General features: G+C 59.9%; 2 protein-coding genes across 8 annotated transcripts; both read left to right on the forward strand.

The window, feature by feature from the left end:
* The first annotated feature begins 1,553 nt into the window (after window positions 1–1,553).
* On the forward strand, window positions 1,554–11,960 carry ANKRD13D (ankyrin repeat domain 13D). 5 transcript variants are annotated; one of them, XM_082683397.1, is made up of 15 exons: window positions 1,554–1,822; window positions 2,348–2,483; window positions 2,600–2,724; window positions 3,471–3,516; window positions 3,606–3,749; window positions 4,017–4,206; window positions 8,509–8,575; window positions 8,977–9,058; window positions 9,284–9,345; window positions 9,449–9,579; window positions 10,479–10,636; window positions 10,721–10,837; window positions 10,918–11,081; window positions 11,162–11,247; window positions 11,592–11,960. In XM_082683397.1, the coding sequence occupies exons 1-15, from the start codon at window positions 1,733–1,735 to the stop codon at window positions 11,803–11,805; spliced, it is 1,812 nt and encodes a 603-aa protein (XP_082539523.1). In that variant the 5' UTR covers window positions 1,554–1,732; the 3' UTR covers window positions 11,806–11,960. The 5 variants fall into 5 exon arrangements, with proteins under 5 accessions (XP_082539523.1, XP_082539521.1, XP_082539522.1 ...); XM_082683395.1 differs by having other exon boundaries at window positions 1,579–1,822; window positions 8,509–8,584; XM_082683396.1 differs by having other exon boundaries at window positions 1,579–1,822; window positions 8,509–8,584; window positions 9,287–9,345.
* A 713-nt stretch (window positions 11,961–12,673) lies between these two features.
* SSH3 (slingshot protein phosphatase 3) lies at window positions 12,674–21,117 on the forward strand. Of its 3 annotated transcripts, none has more exons than XM_082683400.1 (14): window positions 12,674–13,200; window positions 13,716–13,756; window positions 14,320–14,551; window positions 15,679–15,797; window positions 15,877–15,948; window positions 16,298–16,363; window positions 16,478–16,666; window positions 16,749–16,842; window positions 17,273–17,401; window positions 17,505–17,551; window positions 18,148–18,294; window positions 18,431–18,631; window positions 18,747–19,020; window positions 20,115–21,117. In XM_082683400.1, the coding sequence occupies exons 1-14, from the start codon at window positions 13,135–13,137 to the stop codon at window positions 20,388–20,390; spliced, it is 1,953 nt and encodes a 650-aa protein (XP_082539526.1). In that variant the 5' UTR covers window positions 12,674–13,134; the 3' UTR covers window positions 20,391–21,117. The 3 variants fall into 3 exon arrangements, with proteins under 3 accessions (XP_082539526.1, XP_082539528.1, XP_082539527.1); XM_082683402.1 differs by having other exon boundaries at window positions 14,324–14,551; XM_082683401.1 differs by having other exon boundaries at window positions 13,719–13,756.
* Window positions 21,118–23,635: the final 2,518 nt, after the last annotated feature.

Below are 23,635 nucleotides of genomic sequence, written 5' to 3' on the forward strand. Positions count from 1 at the left end.
TCCAGGGAAGAAATACAAAGAGAGGAAGAACACGGCCCACCAGGAATGGGTCCCACTTGGGGACAAGAGAGAAGTAGGAGTCCACAGGGAGGGTCCACAGGGAGGTCTATGGCATGTTCAGAGGACAGCCAGGGAGTGTAGCCTGGGAAAAAGAGGGCGGAGAGGTGTGTCCAAGACTGCACAAGTTAGGAGGGGCCTGGCGAGAGAACGTGCCCTTAGATTTGGGTTGAAGAAACTGGGGGAGGGGAGAGCCCTTTACAAGGAAGGTAGAGGCTAGAGTGGGCTGCCGTAGGGTAGGGTGGCCTAGTGTCCAGTTCTGGACATTCAGAGGCCTTCGAGCTGCTCTAGAGCCAAGGACTTAACAGTGACCTGATGACCCCACAGGGCGGAGTGGCGAAGGGATCCCAGAGAGCACGGAGCCGCCTGCCCCAGCGAGAGGCGGCCCTCCCTGCACAGACGCAGCTCGAACTTCTAGATCAAAAGAAGTCGTTAGTTATTTTGCCAATAGGGAGCCTGAGACCAGAGGGCCAGCCCTGGCCCAGCCTGGCAGCTGCCCTGCCACACACCAACACCAGACTTTGGGCTGAGGCTGTGGGTAAGGACAGGGTGCAGGCAGCTGAGGCCTGCACCCTAGTTCCGGTGTGGGTGGAAGACCGGCCTGATGTCGAAACTCTCCTTCCTTTCCTGACACTGGCAGCCCAGTGCAGCCTCTGCAGAAGGGATCTGTGCGGTGGGGGAAGGCAACCATTCACGGCGGGCAGTCCCCTGGGAGAGGTCTGACTCCAGCCATGCCCACTGCCCCCATTCCCCAGTGCTCCCATCCCTGACTCCAGTGACCAGGCGGGGCTGTCTCTCCGCACGTCTCTCCGCACGGCTGGGCCCAGCCCGTCATGCCACCCACCACTAGACACCGGCCCAGGGCCCTTGGAAAGGTGCTTTCTGCGAAACTAGCCAGCATTTAGGGACATCTCGGAGGTGATGGGAAGGGGAGCCAGGGTCTCCTGTCTCAGCCGCCCTCTCAGGCACAGTCGGTACCCGCGGTGCCCAGGGTCTGAAGGCCGGGGCAGGAAGGCCGGGGCATGGTTGGGTGGCCGCCGGGGAAACGCGGATAAACCGGGGACAGCAGGATCGCAGGCCGCGGCGCACGCACGCGCACACGCGCGCGCACGCATCCCAGGGGCCCGGGCCCCGCCCCTGGCCGGACCGCCCCGCCCCCGGGGTCCCTCCCTCCTTCCTTTTTCCGGACCCGCAAACAGGGGTCTGCGCTGGGCCTGGGGCGCCCCCTGCAGGCTGCAGGGGGAGCCGTAGCCAGGCCCCGCCCGCCAGGAACTGCCCCACCCCCACCCCCGCAGACCCCGGCCCGGCTGAGACCGGGGTCCGCCAGAAGCTGCCCCTGGCTGCTTCCCCGGCGCGCGCGGTTGCCAAGGCGACTGAGCAGCGACCCCCGCCTGCCCCCGGCGGGCGCGGGCCGGGCTGCGGTTGCCATGGCTGCGGGAGGCAAGGGGGCGCGCGGCCCGACGCCCCGCCCCACCCCGGCGAGCCCCGCCCGCCCGGCCCGCCCTCCACGCCGCCTGCGCCGCCGCCGCGACTGCTGCCGCCCGGCGCGGGGGCTGCGGGGCGCACCTCCGCGCGGACAGAGGCGAGGGGCCGCACCAGGCCTGGAGCCGAGGCGGGGCCGGGTCGCCCCCGCCGCGCCCGCCCTCCCTCCCGCGATGCAGCGCTGAAGCCCAGCATGGCCGGCCCGGGCCCCACCTTCCCGCTGCACCGGCTCGTCTGGGCGAACCGGCACCGCGAACTGGAGGCCGCGCTGCACAGCCGCCAGGTGAGACCCACCGGGCACCCTGGCTCTCCTCTGGAGGCTCTCCTCCACCCTGGAGGCCGAAGCCCGGGTCACTGCCCCTCTCGCTTGAGCCTCTGGCCTGGGCGTCCAGCGCTAGGCCTGGCCCCGCCCGTCTGCCCGCTTCACACTGCATCCAATCCCCGAATTCGCGCCACACCACCCCGGAGCCAGGGTGAGGACGGCCAGCCTGGTTCTGGTCCCCAGGCCCCTCCGAACTCTTGACATCTGCGGCTGCACCTGTCCCTGACCAGGCTGCTTGACCAGGGCCCACCGCCTGACCCCCCAGCTCTCTTCCTGGGAAGGCAGGAGAGGTGGGCAGGCCTCCCCACCTGCTCCCTCCCTGCCCCGCCCCCCCTCCCCGCCAAGGAGGACACAGAGGCTCCCCTCAGCCATTTCCATGGCCTGTTCGCTGTCTTTATTTCCCACAATGACCCCCAACCATGTTCAGCCTAGTGGCCTCCTTGCTTCTCTTGACTTGCCCTGCGCTGAGTGTCCCATCTTCCCCAGCACGACATTGAACAGGAGGACCCCCGGGGGCGCACTCCCCTGGAGCTGGCTGTGTCCCTGGGGAACCTGGAGTCCGTGAGAGTCCTCCTTCGACACAATGCCAATGTGGGCAAAGAGAGCTGCCAGGGCTGGGCAGGTACTGCAGAGGGCAGAGGGGCCCCCCTGAGGCTGGCAGTGGGGTTGGTGCGTGGCAGTGAGTGGCCAGGCCTGGGGCCTTGGATGGAGCTGCCCTCAGCAGCCTGGTACCCCCAGTCCTGCAGGAGGCAGTCAGCACTGGGGACCCCGAGATGGTACAGCTGGTGCTCCAGTATCGGGACTACCAGAGGGCCACACAGAGGCTGGCTGGCATTCCAGAACTACTCAACAAACTCCGCCAGGTATGGTTGGGCACGGGGGTGTGGCCGGACAGGAGGGGCGGGGAGCCCCGTCAAGGGGCTGTGACAGACTGCATGGCAGTCTGGTCCCTCTGGTCACCCGCCAGTCGCTACTTGCTTGGTCTGCGCAGCAGGCTTTCCCATCACTGCCGACGACGTCCCTCTCTCTCTCAACCCCAGTCCAGGGTCATGTAGGAAAGAGGAGTCCCCGCCCACAGGGGTGAGATGGGTGAGATGGGGGTCCTTTAGGAGGAAAGCCGTTGCCGACGTCAGGGGTCCTGGTGCCAGAAATCTCCACGGAGCTTTAGATGTGGGCCTCCTGGTGAATGCCTGTTTCCTGGGGGGACAGTTTCATCTGACGCAGGCTGCTGCCGGATGCCCCGGAGTGCCTGTCTGTCCTTACGCATGGGGGGCAGGTCCAGGGGGTCATTGTGCCCTCTTTACAGATGCGGACTCTGGGACCCAGAGGGAGCAAGAACATCCCCCAGGGTCCCTCTGCAGGCCAGTGGCCGGGTGGACACTGACCTCCAGGCTCCAGATACTTATAGTCTGTTTCTTCCGAGACCTTTTTAGGGCCCCACTTCACCCGTTTCCTGGGTGGGGTGTGGTTGTAGTGGGGGCGTAGCTGGGACACAGCACTTTGAGACTTGCCCACGGGCTGGACTCCCAGAGTGGGGCTGCAGATCAGGAGCTGCCTAGGCCCGCGGGTCCTCCGCGCCTGACCCCTCAGCCGCTCTGGTCTATCTCAGGCTCCGGATTTCTACGTGGAGATGAAGTGGGAGTTCACCAGCTGGGGTGAGTGAGGACCTCTTGGCTTCCAGGGGCCTGAGGGGCAGGTGGAAATCTATGGGCGAGAACCATGGTGATGCCCATCCTCCCTACAGTGCCTCTCGTGTCCAAGATGTGCCCAAGTGACGTGTACCGAGTGTGGAAGCGGGGGGAGAGCCTGCGGGTGGACACCAGTCTGCTGGGCTTCGAGCACATGACCTGGCAGCGCGGCAGGAGGAGCTTTATCTTCAAGGGCCGGGGTGAGCTCTGGGGATCTCCGAGGGATTTGCTGAGGGCGTGAGGCAGGCCACTGCACTCCTGCTCCTGGACTGTCCCGTGGCCTGTGAGGACCGTGCTGTTCCTTTCCTCTACTCTGTGGAAACGGAGGTTGAGGGTGGAGGGGACCCAAGGGGCTGGGGCCTGGCCCACTTAGCAGCCGGTGGCTACGGGCACCACCGTGGCCCTTTCCCCGCCATCTGGGGCCTGGCACTGACTTGCGCCCCTCACGCACCCGTGCCGGTGGGCAGAGGCAGGAGCCTTGGTGATGGAAGTGGACCACGACCGGCAGGTGGTGCACACCGAGACGCTGGGGCTCGCCCTGCACGAGCCGGAAGCGCTGCTGGCCGCCATGCGACCCAGCGAGGAGCACGTGGCCAGCCGGCTCACCTCTCCTATCGTCTCCACCCACCTGGACACGCGCAATGTGGCCTTCGAGAGGTCAGTTGGGGCCCGGCCGCACCGTGGGCCCTGGTTCAGGCCTCTGGGAGGGTGAGCCGCTCACAGAGGCTGCTCAGGTTGGGGCAGGGATCCCTGCAGGCCCGGGGTCCCACCCAGACCGCCTGCATGTCCCTTCGGGCCCCGGCACGCCTGCCCAAGGGCAGCTGTCTTCCTGGGGCGGAGGCTAGGTCCGGGAGGCCCAGCGTCTTGACTTCTGTCCTCGTGTGTCTTCCCATCACAACAAGGACTTTAGGCTGTGGTTCAGGGCAGCTCTTTGCCCCAGTGTGGGTTTCTCAGTAGTCTGCCAGTTTCTGGGCCAGAGTCCTTTGTGGGTAGCCTAGGAATCTGACCCTACCGGCCAGGCTGTTCTCTCTCTGACAACATATGTCTCAGTTCCTGGAGCAGACTTCAGAAATACCTTTTTGAAAAACAAACAAACAGCTTTATCAGAATATAATTTCATATCGTGAACAGTTCACCTACTGAAAGTGCGATTCAGTGGTTTTTAGTGTTTGCAGAAATGCCCCATCGCCACAGTCAATTTCAGAACATTGTCATCACCCCAAAAAGAAATCCTGTAGCTACCAGCTCCCTTGCCCTCACCCCCTTCTCCAACCCTAGGCAACCACTGACTCACTTTCCCTGGAGATTTCCTGATTCTGGACTCTTCCCCGAGCGGAACCGTGCACTAGTGGTCTCGTGTGACCTCTTTCCCTGAGAACATTTTCAGACTTCACCCAGGCTGGTACTGTGCACCTGCTTCACTCCTGGGATTGCTGTCCATTGTGTGCCTCGCTCACATTTTAATTATTCACTCACCTACTGACGGACATCAGGATTGTTTCCATGTTTTGCCTTTATGAATGTTTCTGTAAACGTTCATATACGAGGCTTTGTGTGGACATGGTTTCCATTTCTCTCAGGTGTATACCGGGGAGTAGAATTGCTAGGTCATCTGGAAACCAGATGTTTAATTGCTTGAAGAACTGTCAGACCATTTACCAAGGGGGCTGCAACATTTTCCGTCCCCTACACCCCAGGGGACAAGGGTTCCATTTCCTTCGAGTCCTCACCGGCACTGGTGTCCATTTACTTATTTTTGGATTATAACCACCCTAGTGGGTGTGAGAAGGGGTATTTCGTCACACTGTGATTTGCATTTCCTTCATGATGAATAATGTGGAGAACCTTTTCATGTGCTCATTGGCCAATTATAGCTGTTTTTTGGGGGATGTGTCTATTCAGATCCTTTGCGCATTTAAAAAATTGTGTTCTCTTTTTACCGTTGAGTTGCAGGAGTTCTTTGCATATTCTAGATCTAAGTCCTCTCTCAGGTATATGATTCGCAAGTATCTTCTCCCGTTCTGTGGGCTGACTTTTCACTCTCTTGACTGTGTCCTTTGAACACTTTGAATTTTCGTGAAATACAGTTTATGCATTTTTTTTCTTCTCATCGCCTATTCCTCCGGCATCCTATCTAACAACGTTCTGTCAAATCTAGAGTCACAAAGATTTCTCCTGTGTTTTCTTCTGAGAGCTTTTTAGGTTTAGCTCTTACATTTTGGTCTTTGATCCATTTTGAATTAACGTGTGTGTATGGTGTGACGAAAGGGTCCGACTTCATTGTTTTGCGGGTGGACCCGCTTGTCCCAGCACCATGCGTGCAAGACTCCTCCCTCTCATTGAATGGGCTTGGCACACTTGTGGCAGATCAGGCGACCACAGATGTGTGGGTTTATTTCTGGACTCTCAGTTCTAGTCCGCCGGCCTAGATCTCGGTCCTTGTGCTAGTACCGCTCTTAGTAAGTGTTCCTTATGGTAACTTTTGAAATCGGAAAGTATGAGCATTTTGACTTGGTTCTTCTCGCTCAGGATTATTTTGGGTATTCTGGGTCCTTTGCAATTTCTTTTGTTTTATTTTTTATTTTATTTTATTTTATTTTTTTCCCTTGCAATTTCATAGGAATTCCAGATCCATTTTGTCAGTTTCTACCAAGAAGTTGCCAGGTGGGATATTTTTTTTTTTAAGATTTTATTTATTTATTTGATCACAAGTAGGTGATCAAATAAATCACAAGTAGGTGGGGAGATCACAAGTAGGTGGGGGAGGGTGGGAAGCAGGCCCACCGATGCAGGGCTTGATCCCAGGACCCTGAGATCATGATCTGAGCCAAAGGCAGAGGCTTAACCCACTGAGCCACCCAGCCGCCCCGCCAGGTGGGATCCTGACAGGGTTTGCGTTGAATCTCTGACTCAGTTTGGGGCGTGCTGTCCTCTTGGAAGCGTTGAGTGTCTTCTCCCAAGACCGGTTGATCATTTCCCACTTACTTAGGTCTTTCATTTTTTTTCTCAATGTTGTCATTTAGAGTTCTAAATTCCCCTCTAACCACTGCTTTCGCTGCATCCCACAAGTTTTGAGTATTGTATCTTTACTTTCACTTCTCTCAAAGCATTTTCTGATTTCTCTTTTGGTTTATTCATTGACCCTTGGGGGTTTTTTTTAGGAGTGTGTTTACTTTCTACACATTTGTGAGTTTCTCAGATCTTTATTCTTTTATTGGTTTCTTATTTCATTCTCTCACGTTTGGAGAACATACTTTGTATGACTTTTCTCCTTTCGGTTTTGTCGAGGCTCCTTTTATGGCCTAGCATGTGGTCCATCCCGAAGGACGTTCCATGTGCACCTGAGAAGAATGTGTGTTCTGTTCTTCTTGGGTGGAGTGTTTTAAGAAAGTCTATTAAGTCTGGTTTACAGGGTTGTTCAAGTCTTCTGTTTCCTTGTTGATCTTTTGTCTCCTTGTCCTAACCATAATCAATAGTGGGGTATTGATGTCTCGCAACCATTATTGTTGATTCGGACACATTTTTATTTTTCACTTTTTATTCTGGGAAACTTCAAACACGTGTGAAAGAAGAGAGAATAGCATGTCCTCATCGCCCAACTTTAACACTTCACGGGTGTTCTGTCAATCTTGTTGAATCTGTCCTTCCTTGCTTTTTCCTTTTATTCTCTGGACTACTTGATTTTATTTTTAGAGAGGGAGCGAGAGGTGGGGGAAGGGCAGAGAGTGAGAGAATCTTAAGCAGGCTTCGTGCCCACCGTGGAGCCCAATACGGGACTCAGTCTCTTGACCCCGAGATTATGACTGCAGCCAAAATCAAGAGTTGGACGCTCAGCTGACGGAACCCCCCCAGGCGCCCCTTCCCTGGACTTTTTTTTTTTTTTTGAAAATTGTATTTATTTATTTATTTGAGAGAGATCACAAGTAGGCAGAGAGGCAGGCAGAGAGAGAGAGAGAGGAGGAAGAAGGCTCCCTGCTGAGCAGAGAGCCTGATGTGGGGCTCCATTCCAGGACCCAGGAATTGTGACCCGAGCCAAAGTCAGAGGCTTTACCCCACTGAGCCACCTAGGCGCCCCAACTTTTTTTTTTTTTAAAGATTTTATTCGTTTGACAGAGAGATCACAAGGAGGCAGAGAGGCAGGCAGAGAGAGAAGAAGGGGAAGCAGGCTCCCCACCGAGCAGAGAGCCCAATGCGGGGCTCGATCCCAGGACCCTGAGATCATGACCTGAGCTGAAGGCAGAGGCTTAACCCACTGAACCACCCAGGCGTCCCTGGACTTTTTATTTATTTATTTATTTGACAGAGATTACAAGTAGGCAGAAAGGCAGGCAGAGAGAGAGGGGAAGCAGGCTCCCCACTGAGCAGAGAGCCCGATGCGGGACTCGATCCCAGGACCCTGAGATCATGACCTGAGCTGAAGGCAGAGGCTTTAACCCACTGAGCCACCCAGGTGCCCCTGGACTTTTTTTTTTTTTTAAGATTTTATTTCCTTGAGAGAGAGAATGAGAGAGAGCACATGTGGGGGGAGGGGCAGAGGGAGAGGGACAGGTAGACCCCCAGTGAGCAGGGCTCGATCCCAGGACCCCAGGACCATGACCTGAGCCAAAATCAGATGCTTAACCCACTAGGCACCCCGGCGCCCCTTCCCTGGACTATTTTTAAAGCACCTCCCAGATGTCACGTCACTTTAACAGTAAATGCTTCTGCACACGACTCTAACCCAGCCAGCCCCAACGCCATTATCACGCCTACCGAAGTTACTGCTAATTCCTCAGTACCCGTTTAGTGCCCAGTCCCTGTTTGAGTGTCCCCGGCTGTCCAGGCATCCTCCGCAAGGCCCTTGTGTTTTCACAGTGGGAAGGCGAATTGCAAGGGGTCTCTGGAAGGGAGAGAGAAGGGAGGCGCTGGCTAGAGTCGAGGGGCACCGGCCCTCACGAGCTCCTGTTTGGTCTGTTGCAGGAACAAATGTGGTATCTGGGGCTGGCGGTCTGAGAAGATGGAAACCGTTAGCGGCTACGAGGCCAAGGCAGGAGAGGCTAGTGGTGGGGGCTGGGGTAGGAGACGAGGCCCAGGAGCTCCTCCGCTTCTCCACATCCACCCACGTGGAGGAGAGACAGCGCAGCCCGTGGGCTCTGGGAGCCCGGTGCGGCCGTGGGAACTCAGGGGGGCCCGAGTGCCCAGGCCCCGCCGAGCACGTTAGGGATCACCCCAGCACGGGCCCTGACCCCGGTTACCGAGATGACACGAGGAGTGCTTTCCCCTCACGACGGAGTCCCCACGGTTCAGAGCCGCCACCTCCTCCGTGGTGGGGGGCGAGAGCCCGTCTGTCCCTGTAGAGAGGAGGACCTGGGTCCTGCACTGGTGAGGCTGAGTGTGGGGAATAGGCTCTGAGCCCTCAGCTCCTGCCGTGTCCCCCCTGCTCCCCAGGTATACAGTGCCACCAATGTGGAGCTGGTGACACGCACCCGCACGGAGCACCTCTCGGACCAGGACAAGTCGAGGAGCAAAGGTAAACCCAGGTGCGCCTGCCTGCTGCCTCCCGCCGCATGCTGGGGTCCCTGGTCTGGGGTCGGGGCCGCAACCTCTGGGACAAGCTGGGAGGCCTCCCCGTTCCCATGTGTTCTGTCTCCCACCCACAGGAGGCTCCCGGAGTGGATGGGGGTGTGGTGGGGGAGGGGACGGTCTGGGGGCAGTGGCCCAAAGTCTCCTCAAGGGCTCCACCCTTTCTCCTTAGCAGGGAAGACTCCGTTCCAGTCCTTCCTCGGGATGGCCCAGCAGCACTCCTCCCACAGCGGGGTGAGCCAGGCCCAGGGGGGTGGGCGCCACGGGCAGGGGCCCACTGGGTGGGGCTGGGCAGGCACCCTCCTGAACACTGAGTGTGGTCGTGGGACCCTCCCAGGCTTCTGTGCAACAGGCCGCCAGCCCCACCAACCCCACAGCCATTTCCCCCAGTGAATACTTCGATCCCAACTTCAGCCTGGAGTCGAGAAACATCGGCCGCCCCATTGAGATGTCCAGCAAAGTGCAGAGGTGAGGTCTTGCAGCTGGCTTGGGGACCCTGGCTGGCGTGGTCCCCCTGAGCCCTTACAGACTCCTGTCACACATGGGGCCCACCAGAGTGGGGAGACCCACTCACCCAGCCGGCTTCCTGCTAGGTTCTCCTTGGGGACTGGGGTCAAGTCTGCTTATCTGCGGTTGTTGGCGCCCAGCTCAGGGCTGGGCCCCGAGGACTGGTTACACTTCTTTGGCAAACGAGTGAATGAATAGGCGGGCGGCACCACCCCCCATTTATGGTTCTCTGTTCAGTGCCAGCTTGGGGCAGAGGGAAGGGCCTCATAGCTGTACCGTCTCTGGACTCTGTGGCCCCAGGAAATGTCTTCCCCTCCAAGAGTCTGTTCTCCTCAGTAGAATACCAGTCACACTAGGCCGCCACCTGCTCACCAGGGCACTGGGAGCATCTGAGGAGCCAGGACGTAGAGCTTACGATGGGCCCAGCACTGTCGCAGGGGCCACAGGTGGACTCAGCCACTGAGTGGCAGAGCAGAGCTTCAGACCCTGTAGTCCTGTCCTCTGCGCTTTGCTGGACCCCAAAATACGGCAGATGTGAGGTGCTGGGCGGCTGTGGGCCAAGGAGGAGGACGGGGCTGTGAAGGAGGCCCTGACTGAAGCCAGTAGCCCGGCCCTGCCCACCTCTTCCAGACGAGCTGAGGCTCCCCTAGGCCCCAGCTCAGGGCTCAGGGTCCCACCCTGGGGGGACGGCTGGGGCAGTAGGGCCAGAAGGACATAAGCTCCCTGGGGGAGGCAGGTGGGGACAGCTGAGCAGACAGGAGGCCAGCTCAGGCTTGGCAGAGAGCGTGAGTAAAGCAGGTGTCCAGGGCAGGTGAGTCTTAGCAGACCGGCCACCAGAGCTTCCTTGACGTCCTGTACAGGTTCAAGGCCACACTGTGGCTGAGTGAGGAGCACCCGCTCTCCCTGGGTGACCAGGTGACACCCATCATTGACCTGATGGCCATCAGCAACGCCCACTTTGCCAAGCTGCGTGACTTCATCACCCTGCGCCTCCCCCCTGGCTTCCCGGTCAAGATTGGTGAGGACCGGCCTGCGGCCCCAGGGGCGGGGGGTGGCCGCTGGCCCCGGGGCTCAGTGGCTCAGGCTCACTGCCTCCTCACAGAGATTCCCCTCTTCCACGTGCTCAACGCCCGCATCACCTTCAGCAACCTGTGTGGCTGCGACGAGCCCCTGAGCTCCGTGTGGGTGCCGGCCTCCGGCTCCGGCGGCCCGGGATCAGGTACCTGCGCGGCAGGGAGGCCGCCCCGCTCCCCTGAGCCCCGAGCCCCCGGGACTGAGTGCAGCCCTCCTCCTGCACAGGGAGCCCTTTCCCGTGCGAGGTGGACCCCGCTGTGTTCGAGGTGCCCGAGGGGTACAGCGTGCTGGGCGCGGAGCGCAGCGAGCCCCTCCGCGACGAGGACGACGACCTGCTGCAGTTTGCCATCCGGCAGAGCCTGCTGGAGGCGGGCGCCGAGGCCGAGCAGGTGGGACGCGGGCAGGCCCAGCCCACCTGGGTGCTGGCAGGGGCGGCCGGCATGACAGCTCCGGGCTTCGTCTGCCGCAGGTGACCGTCTGGGAAGCGCTGACCAACACCCGGCCCGGGGCTCCTGCGCAGGCCACTGCTTATGAGGAGCAGCTTCAGCTGGAGCGGTGAGGCCCTCCAGGACCTACCAGCATGTCCCGGCCTGTCCTTCCCCAAGGAGGCTGCCAGCCGGGGCTGGGGGGGGGGGTGTGTGTCCTTGGCTGGTGGCGGTGGGGAGTGGGGAGGCGCGGGTCCCGGGATCCCATGCCCGCTTCAGGGCCACCCTTCGTGAGCAGTGCTGCCTACCACCGGAGGGAGCATGAGGATGGGGGAGACGGGGCCCCTCACCCCGCGTCCCAGCCACCCTGTCCTTGCCCTTGTACAACCTCCATAGCCGTGACCCTGCCCTTAGCCTTTTTCCCCAGCCCCAGTGCTCACTGGTCTGCCCTCCCTCTCACACCTTGTCTGGAAGGGCCCTCCAAGAAAGCCTGCGGATGTCCACAGAGCCCAGTGGCCCAGAATCCCCTCACAGGACACCCCCGGCCCCGGCACCCCCAAGCTTTGAGGAACAGCTTCGCCTGGCCCTGGAGTTGTCCTCGAGGGAGCAGGCGGAGCTGGAACGCCGGGGCCAGCAGGAGGAGGAGGACTTAGAGAGGATCCTGCAGCTCTCGCTCACCGAGCACTGAGCCCCGAGCCCCTGGGAGGGCTGTCTGGGCTGCTCCCCACCTGCTTTTGTAACTTATTTATTTATAAACTCTCTGCTGCTGAGCTTGGGGCCTGGAGCCCTGGAGGTGGGCCTGCAGTGGAGACCTAGGTGGAAATAAAGAGACTTTCAGCAGCAGACTTACTCTGCTCCATGGGGAGACGGGGCGGGGGAGGTGACACTGAGGGGAGACGCTGTGGGCAATGGCGGCGGACCTGGGTTTGAATCCTGGCTGAGGCCCCTTTAGTGTCTCTGAGCCTCAGTTTCCTCAGCTGTAAAATTAGGCCCTACCCACTCCCCAGGCCTGTTGCCAGGGTGAAATGAACCCACATAGGTTAAGTCCCTTACAGAGTCGGTGCTCTGTAACCTCGATTCCCTGGAGCCTGTTTCCCCGCCACCCCCCCCCCCCCAACCCCGTCGGAGACCCAGGTTCCTCCTCTGACTCCCTGGGTCTTTCCCAGAATCCACCTGTGCTCCTGTCCAAGAGGGGGAGGGGCGGGGCCTCCAGACTAGCCCCAGCCAGCTGGGAGGAGCCCCTGCGCCCCAGGTCTGGGTTCCTGCACTGACCCCAGCATCTTCTATCCGATTAGTTTCGGACAAGTCACTTCCCTCTGCTGCAGCTCAGCCCTGCTTACCTCCTAGGTGGCCCTGAGGGTCCCCCGTGAGCTGCAAGGGTTAGTTCTACACGCCGCCTGATTCCCCCTGAGGCTCTGCATGTCTTCCAATGATTCGTGCACAGAGTGGAAGCAGGAGGGCCAATCAGCAAGGAGAAATAATTTGGGGGTGCCCCCCCAACTTAAGACTCACTGTGTTTGATCCTCTCCAAGACCTGTGTCCCCAGCCCCGCCTCCCTGGGACCCATCCATCTCCTCTAGGTAATAGCGCTGTTGAGGTCCAAAGCAGAACTCAGGTGACCTAAGTGGGCGGAGCCGGGAGGGCAGGGGCAGGGACGCCTCCCGGGAGGAGGGACCAACCCCAGAACGAAGCCGGCAAGTTGCAGGACCTCTGGACACTTCCCTCCCGCAGCCCTCCGCACCTGCGCCCCGCCCCGGGTCCGCCCCCAAGCTCTCCGGGGGCGGGGGCGAGGCGACCCAACCGGAGGAGTCGCGAAGGGAGGGGCTGCGGCCGCTCCGTGCTGGCTCCGCAGGCTGGGCTGGACGAGTGTCTGGCCCTTTAAGGGCCGCCCCCGAGGAGGTGCCAGGCCCTGGTGGCTCCGGTCTTTCCTTCCTGGTCCTGCGGGGCAGGGACTGTCGGTAGAGCTGTGGGAGGGCAAAGTGCCCGGACCGGCCCAGGTGTCCCCCCGCCAGGCCCTATGGCCCTGGTCACCGTGAGCCGCTCACCCCCCGCCAGCGGCCACTCCACGCCTGTGGGGCCCACGGTAAGTCTGGCTTTGCCGTGGTCCGGCCCACGCAGTTGACTGCCAGCTGGGCCTGGGGGAGCACGTCCTGCCCACTGCCAGTCTTCCCTTGAGCCTGGGGGTGCGGGGAGGGGGACCCCAAGGATCATGCTGGAGGGGATTGGGAGGGGGTCTTGAGGCTCTCAGGAACTCAGACCAAAGACCTGGAGCCCCAAAGCGCCAGCCCAGACAGCAGAGGCCCTGCCCACTTCCAGGCGCAGATCTGAGCCAACCCCTTGGACACCTCCAACACCCCAACCCACTCTCACCCCACGCTGCCCTACCTGGACCTGGGCCCAGGCTCCCCCAGTGCCTCCGGGTGGGGAGGGGACTGGAGTGGACTGGAACCGGAAGGGATCTGACACCTTCCCTGGTTCTAGTCCTTAGTTGTGGGGGGAGGTGATCCCACCCCTCCCCCTAGCAGCCCTGAGAGCAGAGAGGAGGGTCCTGGCCACTGCCCTGCCCGCCTCACTCTGCTCTGGGGGCCGCTTTCTCAGCAGGACCAGGCATCCAGGCGGAGAAGCCGGCTCCAGAGAAGGTGAGCTCTTCTCCCCAACACAGACACCCACGTCTAGCTGCCAGGCTTGGCCACTGCCACCTTGGAGGACTCACAGCCAAAGCCAGCTACTGGCTGTGTGGGGCAGTGTTGGCAGCGGGCACTGCTGGTGGGCGCAGTCGGCTTGCAGCCCTGACCCGGCTGCTTTTGCTTCCATCTTCCCCCTGGTCACCACCGTCCTGGACCCTGGTTTAGGCCTAGTCACAAACCAAAGTGCAGGTTGAGACCACAGGGCTCGAGGACTCCTGGATCACCACCAAGCATCTCCCGAGTTAGGCAGGGGTGAAGAGGAAGGGAGCAACCCTTGCCCCGCCCCCCAATTAGACAAGTGGCTTGAGAGCCTCCAAGACAGTAGTTCCCCAAATGGGGTGGCCTTGGCACTTGGGCATTGGTTCGAAATGCGCATTCTCAGGCCTCCGCTCCAGACCTACTGACTCTCCAGGGATGGGGCCCAACCCCTGTTTTAAGAACCCTGGTGGGTGATTCGGATGCACCTGTCCTGGGGGGGTACGAGGGACCCTAATGGCTTACCTGGACCCTGCCAGGCAGAGCTTTGCCGTGCTCCGCGGGGCTGTCTTGAGACTGCAGGATGGAGAGGATGAGGGAGAAGCAGCTGAGGGTGGTCCCGAGGCGGTGGAGAGACCCCCGGGCGAAGAACACCCCCATGGGGACCAGACGGACGATGGGCACGGGCCCCAGAGCCCCAGGAAGCAGGAGCAGAGCCAGCACCTACATCTCATGGTGGAGCTGCTGAGGCCGCAGGACGACATCCGCCTGGTGAGGGGCGGCCCAGAGCCCCTTGAGAAGGGAGGAGAGCCTGCCCTGGAGTGGGGGGGCGAGGAGGGTGGAAGGGAGCTCGCCCGTGTGTCTGAGTGGGGAGCAGTAACAGGAGCCCCCAAACGCTGGCGAGCCTGCCGTCTCAGCTGGTCGGTTTGACGGGGCACAGTCAAGTCTTGGGGTCTCTGGCAGGGTGGGAATCGGTGGGGGGAGATCTGTCCTGCTTGAACCAGGTTGGGCTGGCTTAGGGCCAAGAGCTGGGAATCACACGGAGACAGGGTTCCGTGCAACCCGCGCCCGCCCTTCCTGACCCCAGAAGTTGCGAAGGCCTGGCCTGGCGCTCAGGAGGGCCTGCTGAGCCAGAGGGGGGCCAGGCACCGGGGGCCCCAGGTGCGAGCCCAAGGACCAGCTCCCAGGCACCTGTGGGGCACCTCACTACCTACTGCAAGGTGGGAAGAACGAAACTGGGAAAAACAAAAGCAGACAGGCTTTCTGCAGCTGAATTTATTCCCTGGACGCACCATCCTTTGTTGGGGATTGTGTCCTCAGTATTTCCGGGGTGAGAAACCTTTCTGGAATCAAATGATGGTGATGGCAAATGAAGAGGTTTTTTTCCTAAGCCCCGTCCTGGGCAGAAATTGAAAATGGACAATGTCAGGCCCGTTTTCCTCCTCTCTCCATACATATGCCCTTTAAGAGAAAAATCTTCTTTTTTTTTTTTTTTTTTTTTAATTTTTTTTTTAAAGATTTTATTTATTTATTTGAGAGAGAGAGAGACAGTGAGAGAGAGTATGAGCGCAGAGAAGGTCAGAGGGAGAAGCAGACTCCCCATGGAGCTGGGAGCCTGATGTGGGATTCGATCCTGGGACTCCGGGATCATGACCTGAGCCGAAGGCAGTCGTCCAACCAACTGAGCCACCCAGGCATCCCTAAGAGAAAAATCTTCTTAAACGTTTTGTGGGACCATGAAATCCTAAAGTGGGGAATCGTCAGGTGATAGCTCCTAATCTGGTATCTGAGAAGAGGAGGGTTTGTTCTAGGCCCAGGGGTGTGTCAGGCAGAGGTGGGGGGTGCAGGGTCTCCTTGGGCCCCTGTCACCCTGGGCTTCTCGCTTCCCATCTCCGCAGGCAGCCCAGCTGGAGGCAGCCCGGCCCCCCCGGCTCCGCTACCTGCTGGTCGTTTCCACAAGAGAACACCTGCGCCGGGATGAGACCGTCCTCCTGGGGGTGGACTTCCGGGATAGCAGGTGGGAGCAGGGAGAGGGCGGGAGGGGGCGAGGAAGTGAGATGCTGGAGGGCAACGGCTCTTCTTCTGTCCCCTGCCAGTTCCCCCAGCTGCACCCTGGGCCTGGTCTTGCCTCTCTGGAGTGACACCCAGGTGTACCTAGATGGAGATGGGTAAGAGGTGGCGACTGGGGGAGGAGAAGGGGGAGGGGTGGGGCCCCGCAGGGGGACGTGTGTGACGGGGCAGCTGGGCACTGGGGAGCAGAGGACGAACTCCGGGCTGGACGTCTGGGGTCTGGGTCTACTCATGCTTACCTTGGATTTGCTGTGTGGTCCTAGGCAAGTTGCCTAGCTTCTCTGGGCCTCGGCTACCCCATATCTGGCAAACGAGGCTTATCTTGAAGCCTGGTGACGCGCGTACAGACTCTGAGGACCAGCCTCACGGGGTGGCTCGTGGGCTAGCCTCTCAGGGCTCTGTCCCAGAGCCTGGGGTTGGGTCTCACTCGCACCCCATCTCCCTCAGGGGCTTCAGTGTGACGTCCGGTGGGCAAAGTCGAATCTTCAAGCCGATCTCCATCCAGACTATGTGGTGAGGGTTAGGATGGCCCCACTCTCACGCCCGCCTCCTCTTCTCAGAGATGGCCGAGGGTCTGGGGAGGGGTGGCGGGGAGGACGGTGTGAGCCCGCCTCTCCCCCGTCCCAGGGCCACGCTCCAGGTGCTGCACCAGGCATGTGAGGCGGCCCTCGGCAGCGGCCTGGTGCCGGGGGGCAGTGCCCTGACCTGGGCTGGACACTACCAGGAGAGACTGAGCTCTGACCAAAGCTGCCTCAACGAGTGGATGGCTATGGCTGACCTGGAGTCCCTGCGGCCCCCCAGCGCCGAGCCCGGCCGGTCAGTGCAGGGAGGGGAGGACAGGGAGGGTGCCGTGGCGGCTTGGGGCAGGGGGCCCGGGACTGACGGGCTCGGCTCCCAGGCCCTCAGAGCAGGAGCAGATGGAGCAGGCGATCCGGGCTGAGCTGTGGGAGGTGCTGGACACCAGTGACCTGGAGAGCGTCACGTCCAAAGAGGTGGGCTCAGTCGGGAGAGCATGGGACTTGAGCTCGGGGTCATGAGTTCAAGTCCCATTTTGGGTGTAGAGCTTACTTTAAAAACAAACAAACAAAACCACCAAAAAGCACAGAAAACCCAAAGAAGTGGGCTGGTGCCAGGGAAGGGGGAGGAACAGGGGTGAGGAGGGAGCGCCCCCCCTACAGAGCAGGGGGAGGGGGCGTCTGATGCCGGCTGGTGTCCTCCAACTGGGGCAATTTCCTCTCTTTCTTCCCACCTCCCTTTCCTCCTGTCCTGAGCCGGTCCCCCCCCCCCGTACCTGGCCTCAGTTCCTCTGCCTAGACGGGAGGTCAGGCCCTCTGAGGCCCCAGAGGGCAGGGTGGGGCATCCGGGCACTTGCAAGGGACCCCCTGAGCCTCGGTGGTGGCGGCGCTGTGGCTCTGCCCGCAGATCCGCCAGGCCCTGGAGCTGCGCCTGGGCCAGCCGCTGCAGCAGTACCGCGACTTCATCGACAACCAGATGCTGCTGCTCATGGCCCAGCAAGACCGCGCCTCCCGCATCTTCCCGCACCTCTACCTGGTGAGCAGCAGCAGGGGGTGGGGAGGCGTGAGGGTGTTAGGCGTGAGGGTGCCGCAAGCTGGGGGCGCGGAGGACGACGCCGCCCTCCCTCCTCCCCCCGCAGGGCTCTGAGTGGAATGCGGCGAACCTGGAGGAGCTGCAGAGAAACAGGTACAGGGCTCTGAGCCCCTCGGATGGTCCGCCTCCCTCGGGGGCTGCTGCACCCGCAAGGCCTGCAGCCTGAAGGAAGGGCCTGAAGTTCCCTGGGCCCCGCTCGCCCTCTGCCCTCCGCGCACTGTGAGGCCAGCCCCAGCCCCAGGGCCGCAGTCCCACAGGGAAGAGGCGCAGCCGGGCGTCCTGACAGCCTTTCCCAGGCAGGAAAGCGCCTCTCCATAGACCACATCTCAAGGGAGGAGCGTCTGCCCCTCTCCTGGGGACCTGGCCGCCTGCTCTCCTGGGTTCCTGCCATCTGCCCTCTGATTTCCCGGGAAGGCCACGCGGTCTCAGCTTCACTCAAAGCTATTCTCTGACCCCCTGACACCAGAGGGCTTAGCACTGCGGTCAGCCCGACTGCTGGCAGGACCAGAGGGGGCAACACCACCCCAGCAGGGCGACAGGATTCGCTCGGGGTCACGGCCACCTCCTCTCCACCTGACCCTCCCAACCAGCCAGGCTACGCCGGGTCTGCGGGCTGATGGGCCTCGCGTGCCCCCACCCCCAGCCCGGCCCCGTCGGCCAGACCTCACGCCCTCCACCGGCCACCGCAGGGTCAGCCACATCTTGAACATGGCCCGCGAGATTGACAACTTCTACCCTGAGCGCTTCATCTACCACAACGTGCGCCTCTGGGACGAGGAGTCAGCCCAGCTGCTGCCCCACTGGAAGGAGACCCACCGCTTCGTGGAGGCCGCCAGGTGGGGGTCCCCCGGCCTCCCGCGGCTCCCCCCAGCCCAGCTCCAAGTGGTCCCCAGTGCCCTCAACTCCCCCGGCCGGCAGGGCCTCCCTGCCCGCCCTGCCCTTCCCCTATACCCACCGTGCCCGCCCCCATAGGACGCAGGGCACCCGGGTGCTCGTCCACTGCAAGATGGGAGTCAGCCGCTCGGCCGCCACTGTGGTCGCTTACGCCATGAAGCAGTACGGCTGGAGCCTGGAGCAGGCCCTGCGCCACGTGCAGGAGCTCCGGCCCATCGCTCGCCCGAACCCCGGCTTTCTGCGCCAGCTGCAGACCTACCAGGGCATCCTGACTGCCAGGTTCGAGGGGGAGATGGGGGGAGGGGGAGCGTGAGTAGGTGGGTGTCGAGGTTGGCCTTGAGGCTCGGGTGGCCACTGGGTCACTTACGGCTGACTCAGGGCCCCCTCCTTGCAGCCGGCAGAGCCACCTCTGGGAGCAGAAAGCAGGTGGGGCCTCCCCAGAGGAGCCCCTCGCCCCCGATGTCTCTACACCATTCCCGCCTCTTCCGCCAGAGCCGGGGGGCGGTGGGGAGGTGAAGACTACGGGTCCGGAGGAGAGCCAGACAGCCCCGAAAGAAGAGCCTGGGCCACGGCCCCGAATCAACCTCCGAGGGGTCATGAGGTCCATCAGCCTCCTGGAACCTTCCTCAGAGCTGGAAAGCGCCTCAGGGGCCACTGACCTGCCTGAGGTGAGGCTGGGGCCAGGGAGGGAGCCCAGGCTGAGGCCCAGTGAGGGGACAAAAGTAGGGGCAGGTGGGGGTAGGAAGGAGAGAGACTAGAACTGGGGCTCGGCTTCCCATGGGGTCGCCCCCACCCCCCCGGTGGCTCTGTTTCGTCCCCTCCAAGCAGCCAAGGAGACCCAGAGGGGGCCAGTGAGCACACTGCCCTCCACGGGAGCTGGAGAGCAGTCCTGGGGCCGGGGGATCCGAGGCAACTTCTGGGCGAAGCCAGCCCTGGGCTGGAGGCTGTGGGCGCTCTTAGCCTGATGAAAGGCTTCGTAAGGGCAGCGCTGCCCGGCCACCCTCCGCAGGCCGGGAGCGGGACAACAACTGCTGACCCCAGAGGAGGGGGACGAGGCGATCTTGGCAGCCCCTCTCTAATCTGAGGGGCAGTCGACCCATCAGAGGGTGGGGTGCAGGGGGTCATGGTACCCACATAGCCAAGTGCTGGCCTCAGCAGTGGACCTTCACGAGTAGAACGAGTAGAAGAGCAGAGGCTGGCTTTGACCGTAGGAAGCCAGACCACCCTGCTATATCTCTCTCTCTCTCTCTCACACACACACACACACACACACACACACACAGGCCAAGATGGCCAACCTGGAGGAAGGGGAGCTCATCATAGAAGGCGGGAACATTTGGGAGAAGCTTCCTGGAGGAGGTGGCACTGGGTATGGATGGTTGATGGGTGAGGGTGTGATTCCTAAAGGCAGAGTGTCTTCACCCGGTGCCCGGCTCAGAGCCCAGCACCTGGAGGCCCTTAGGACTGGCTGGACAGAGGCAGAGGGAGCAGGGGGAGGAGGAGGAGGGCGCCTCAAGGATATGGCAGGAGTGGGGACGCTCAGGAAGGCTTGGGGGGCCAGGAGATTGAAGGTGAAGGCCAAGAAGCAGGGACCGTGAGGCTGGGGTGCTGTTTTCTCGCTTGTGGAAATGTGACCTGCGAGTAGCCCAGTCTCTCTGCATTCACTTACCGTTCCACACCTGCCCCTTTCCGGGCTCCGGGCTCAATGCCCCTGCCCTGGAAAGACTTCTCAGTGGTCTTTCTTCTACTCTGACCCTCGCAGGTGTTTTCTTCAAATGAGTCTTCAGAGGAAGACCCTCCAGAGCCCTGCCCTCAGCTCTCAAAGGCCAAGGGAGGCAGGCGGGGTTCTAAGGGGCCTTGGCCGGCCCTGAAGTCCCGCCAGTCTGTGGTCGCCCTCGACAGCGCTGCCCTGGTGGCCACCCGGACCCAGGCCTTCCAGGAGCAGGGGGAGGCTGCTGGTGCCTCGGCACGCAGGCTCCGCGGGAAGGTGGTGAGGCAGGCCAGCGTGGATGGCAGTGGGGAGGAGGGCGAGGCCTGAGCCCTCACACACGCCCGTGGCCCCCAGACACAAATCAAGGGGCCCACACACAGCTCCTGGGATGAGCATCCTTCACTCCTGCCAACCTGCCCACATTCCTTTAAGCCCCCCGCCCAGGTGGCGCCAAGACCCCATCGTCACTACAGCCTCGGCGGCTACGGCCTTAAGTCTCAGACATATCCTCCTCTCCAAGGGCTCAAGACCTTCTTTGTCTATAATGGGGATGTGACAGAGACCGAAGATCTCTCTGGGGGCAAGAACACCTTGCTTCATTCTCAGTCGCTGCCTGAAACATTCACTTGCAGCCACATATGAACACTGAGCTCCCCAGCGCAGAAAAGCCCCTGCTTCCTCCCTCACCCGCTCCCATCTGCCTCACTCCTGCCTCTTTCATTCCTGGTGGCCGCGAGGCCAAAGAACCAGTGGCCCTTAAAGGCAGAGTCACCTCAGTCCCCAGGCCCGGAGGCTCTGAGGAGCGGGGAGCTGGCCCGCAGGTGGGGCTGGCGGGCCGGCCTCCCTCCAACAGGCCACAACCGGCCGCGTCTTTTGCTGCTGCCCCCACCCAACTCCCCCACGGACACTGCGCTGGGTCACAGGACACCAGGCCAAAGAGAGTCTTCTTTTTGTCCTTTATGGCCTCCGGCCAGTTTTTCACAGTCTTAATGGTATCTGGCTTTGTACTTAGAAATAATAAACATTTTCATATTATTTTCACTTTTATGATAAAGCTGTCTGCCCGCGAGTCTGATCCTTCTCCGGTTACACGAGGAGTCTGGTCTCTCCCAGCTCCCAGGTGTCTTGTGACCGGCCTGTGTGCGGGAGCGGTGGGTTTGGGGTGGAGTGGGAGGAAGAATGGGGAAGAGAAGGGGGGAGACCCGTGCTGGCGCCCTCCTCTCCTAGGGCAGGGCCTGGGTGGATGGTAGCTGCCCACGTGCTCCCCAGGCAGGTTGGTAGGGGTGGGGTGGAGGGGACAAGCCTACACTGGGCAGCAGGTGCTTGGCTCTGTTGGGACAGCTGAAGGGAGTTACCCATGAGAAAGTAGGAGCTGCCGACGCCTATCTGGACAGGACCAAGCCTGTTCCAGAAGCTACGGCTCCTTTTGGACACTTGATTATAGTTCTTTTTTCTTTTTTTTTTTTTAAGATTTTATTTATTTATGAGCTCCTGGGTGGCTCAGTGGGTTAAAACCCTGCCTTCGGCTTGGGTCATGAACTCAGGGTCCCGGGATCGAGCCCTGCATGGGGCTCTCTGCTCAGCAAGGAGCCTGCTTCCCCCTCTCTCTCTGCCTGCCTCTCTGCCTGCTTGTGATCTCTGTCTCTCAAATAAATAAATAAAATCTTTAAAAAAAATCTTAAATATAAATAAATAAATAAAGATTTTATTTATTTATTTGATAGAGAGCACAAGTAGGCAGAGTGGCAGACAGAGGGGCAGGCAGAGGGAGAGAAACAAGCTCCCCACCGAGCAGGGAGACCAATGCAGGGCTTGATCCCAGGACCCCAGGACCATGACCTGAGCCGAAGGCAGAGCCCGACTGACTAAGCCACTGAGGAGCCCTTGGTGACAGTTCTTGAGCAGATTTAGGGTCCCAAGAATCTTCCTCCTGCCACAGTGCAACAGAGCCTGTCACTGCCAAGAGAGAAGTCCCCTCAACGGGCCCTCCCCTTCTAGGTACAGATTCCTTTTGGTCAGGTTTAGTATTCAAGGAGAATAAGTGGTCCTGTCTTTGTCGCTTCTGTCCCCTCTTCCCAAGATCATATTCTGTGTCCTGTAACACACTAATTTGTTTGGGGTTGGGGTGGGCATGCAACTCCTTCCTTCAGAGCCGACTCGGAGGGAGGAGGTGGCACCAAATGTTCTCACTGATGGAGAACTCATGGCCCATTTTAAGGGCATTTCTCATCCAGATCCTGGGGGGACCCCAGCACTGCTCTAGCCCTGGAGCACCAAGGGGCAGGGAACCTGGGTTCTAGCCCTGGCTTTGCCACTGAGGTCACTCCACCTCCAGTCCCTGTTTCTTTTTGTAAAACAATGGGATTAGACCAGGAAATCCCTAAGTGCCCTGTCCCCCTTCCCACTTTGATATTTTAACAATATATGCCCCCCCATATATATATATATATATATATATATATATATATATATATATATTGATAGAATTCACCCTCAACCTGTTCTCTAGAAGAGGAAGCATTTGCATCTATCTGTGGGTGACATGCCTAGTGACACAGGTGGGTTCCAGGGAAGCCAGTCTGATTCTTGGTCCGCTTGGCTGGTCAACCCTTCTGAGCGAGCTGCCTGCCATCCCATGGCCAGCCACGAGTCCCACGCAGACTGCCCTTTCAGTGATCCTAAACCATAGGGTCAGGTAGGGTGACAGCGTCAGGAGGGAAGTCAAGGCCAGACCCTGCCCTTCTGTAGCCTCTGCAGCTGGGAAGGAGGGTCCTACCATGAACTCTGAGTTCCAGAGTTGACCAGAATCTATGGAGGACTCCAAGAAGTAAGAATTCAGCACCCGGGAAAGCAAAACCTGCAGGGGAAACTGCATCAGAAATGGAGCCAGGGGCACCCGGCTGGCTCAGTCAGTAGAGTACCTGACTCTTGATCTCAGAGTGGTGAGTTCAAGCCCCACACTGGGTATAGAAATTAGTTGGAAAAAAATGCAAATGATTAAGAAATACATTCACGCGCACGTGCGCACGCACACACACACATACAGCTCATATACATTGCTAAAGGGGCAAAAAAAAAAAAAGTGTGTCCCTTTGATCTTATTTTCCAATCCATCATAGGCAACCCGTTACAGCTTCTTCCGAGTCCCTCCAAAGACATTCCATGTTTATGTCATCAAATATATTTATCTATTCTTTTAAAAACAAATTACAGCCTATCAACATTCTGCACTTTGAAAATTTTTTGCATTTATCAGTTCAGGAAGCTCTGCCTAATTTCTAAAATAATCATACGAATTCTTTTTCTTTTTTAAAGATTTTATTTATTTATTTGGTCGGCGGGGCGTGGAGAGCCCAGAGAGAGAGTGGAAAGGAGACGCAGACTCCCCATTGAGCAGAGAGCTTGACCTGGAGCCCTCACTCAGGACCCTGAGATCATGACCTGAGCCAAACGCAGACACTTAATGGACTGAGACCCAGGCACCCCAGAACATATTTTATTCAATGGACTCCACTGTTTACTTAAGCGGTCATCTACGGAGGAGTATTTAGGTTGTTCATGAATTTTCATTC

This window comes from Mustela nivalis, assembly GCF_964662115.1.
Source record: "Mustela nivalis genome assembly, chromosome: 9".
NCBI lineage: Eukaryota > Metazoa > Chordata > Mammalia > Carnivora > Mustelidae > Mustela > Mustela nivalis.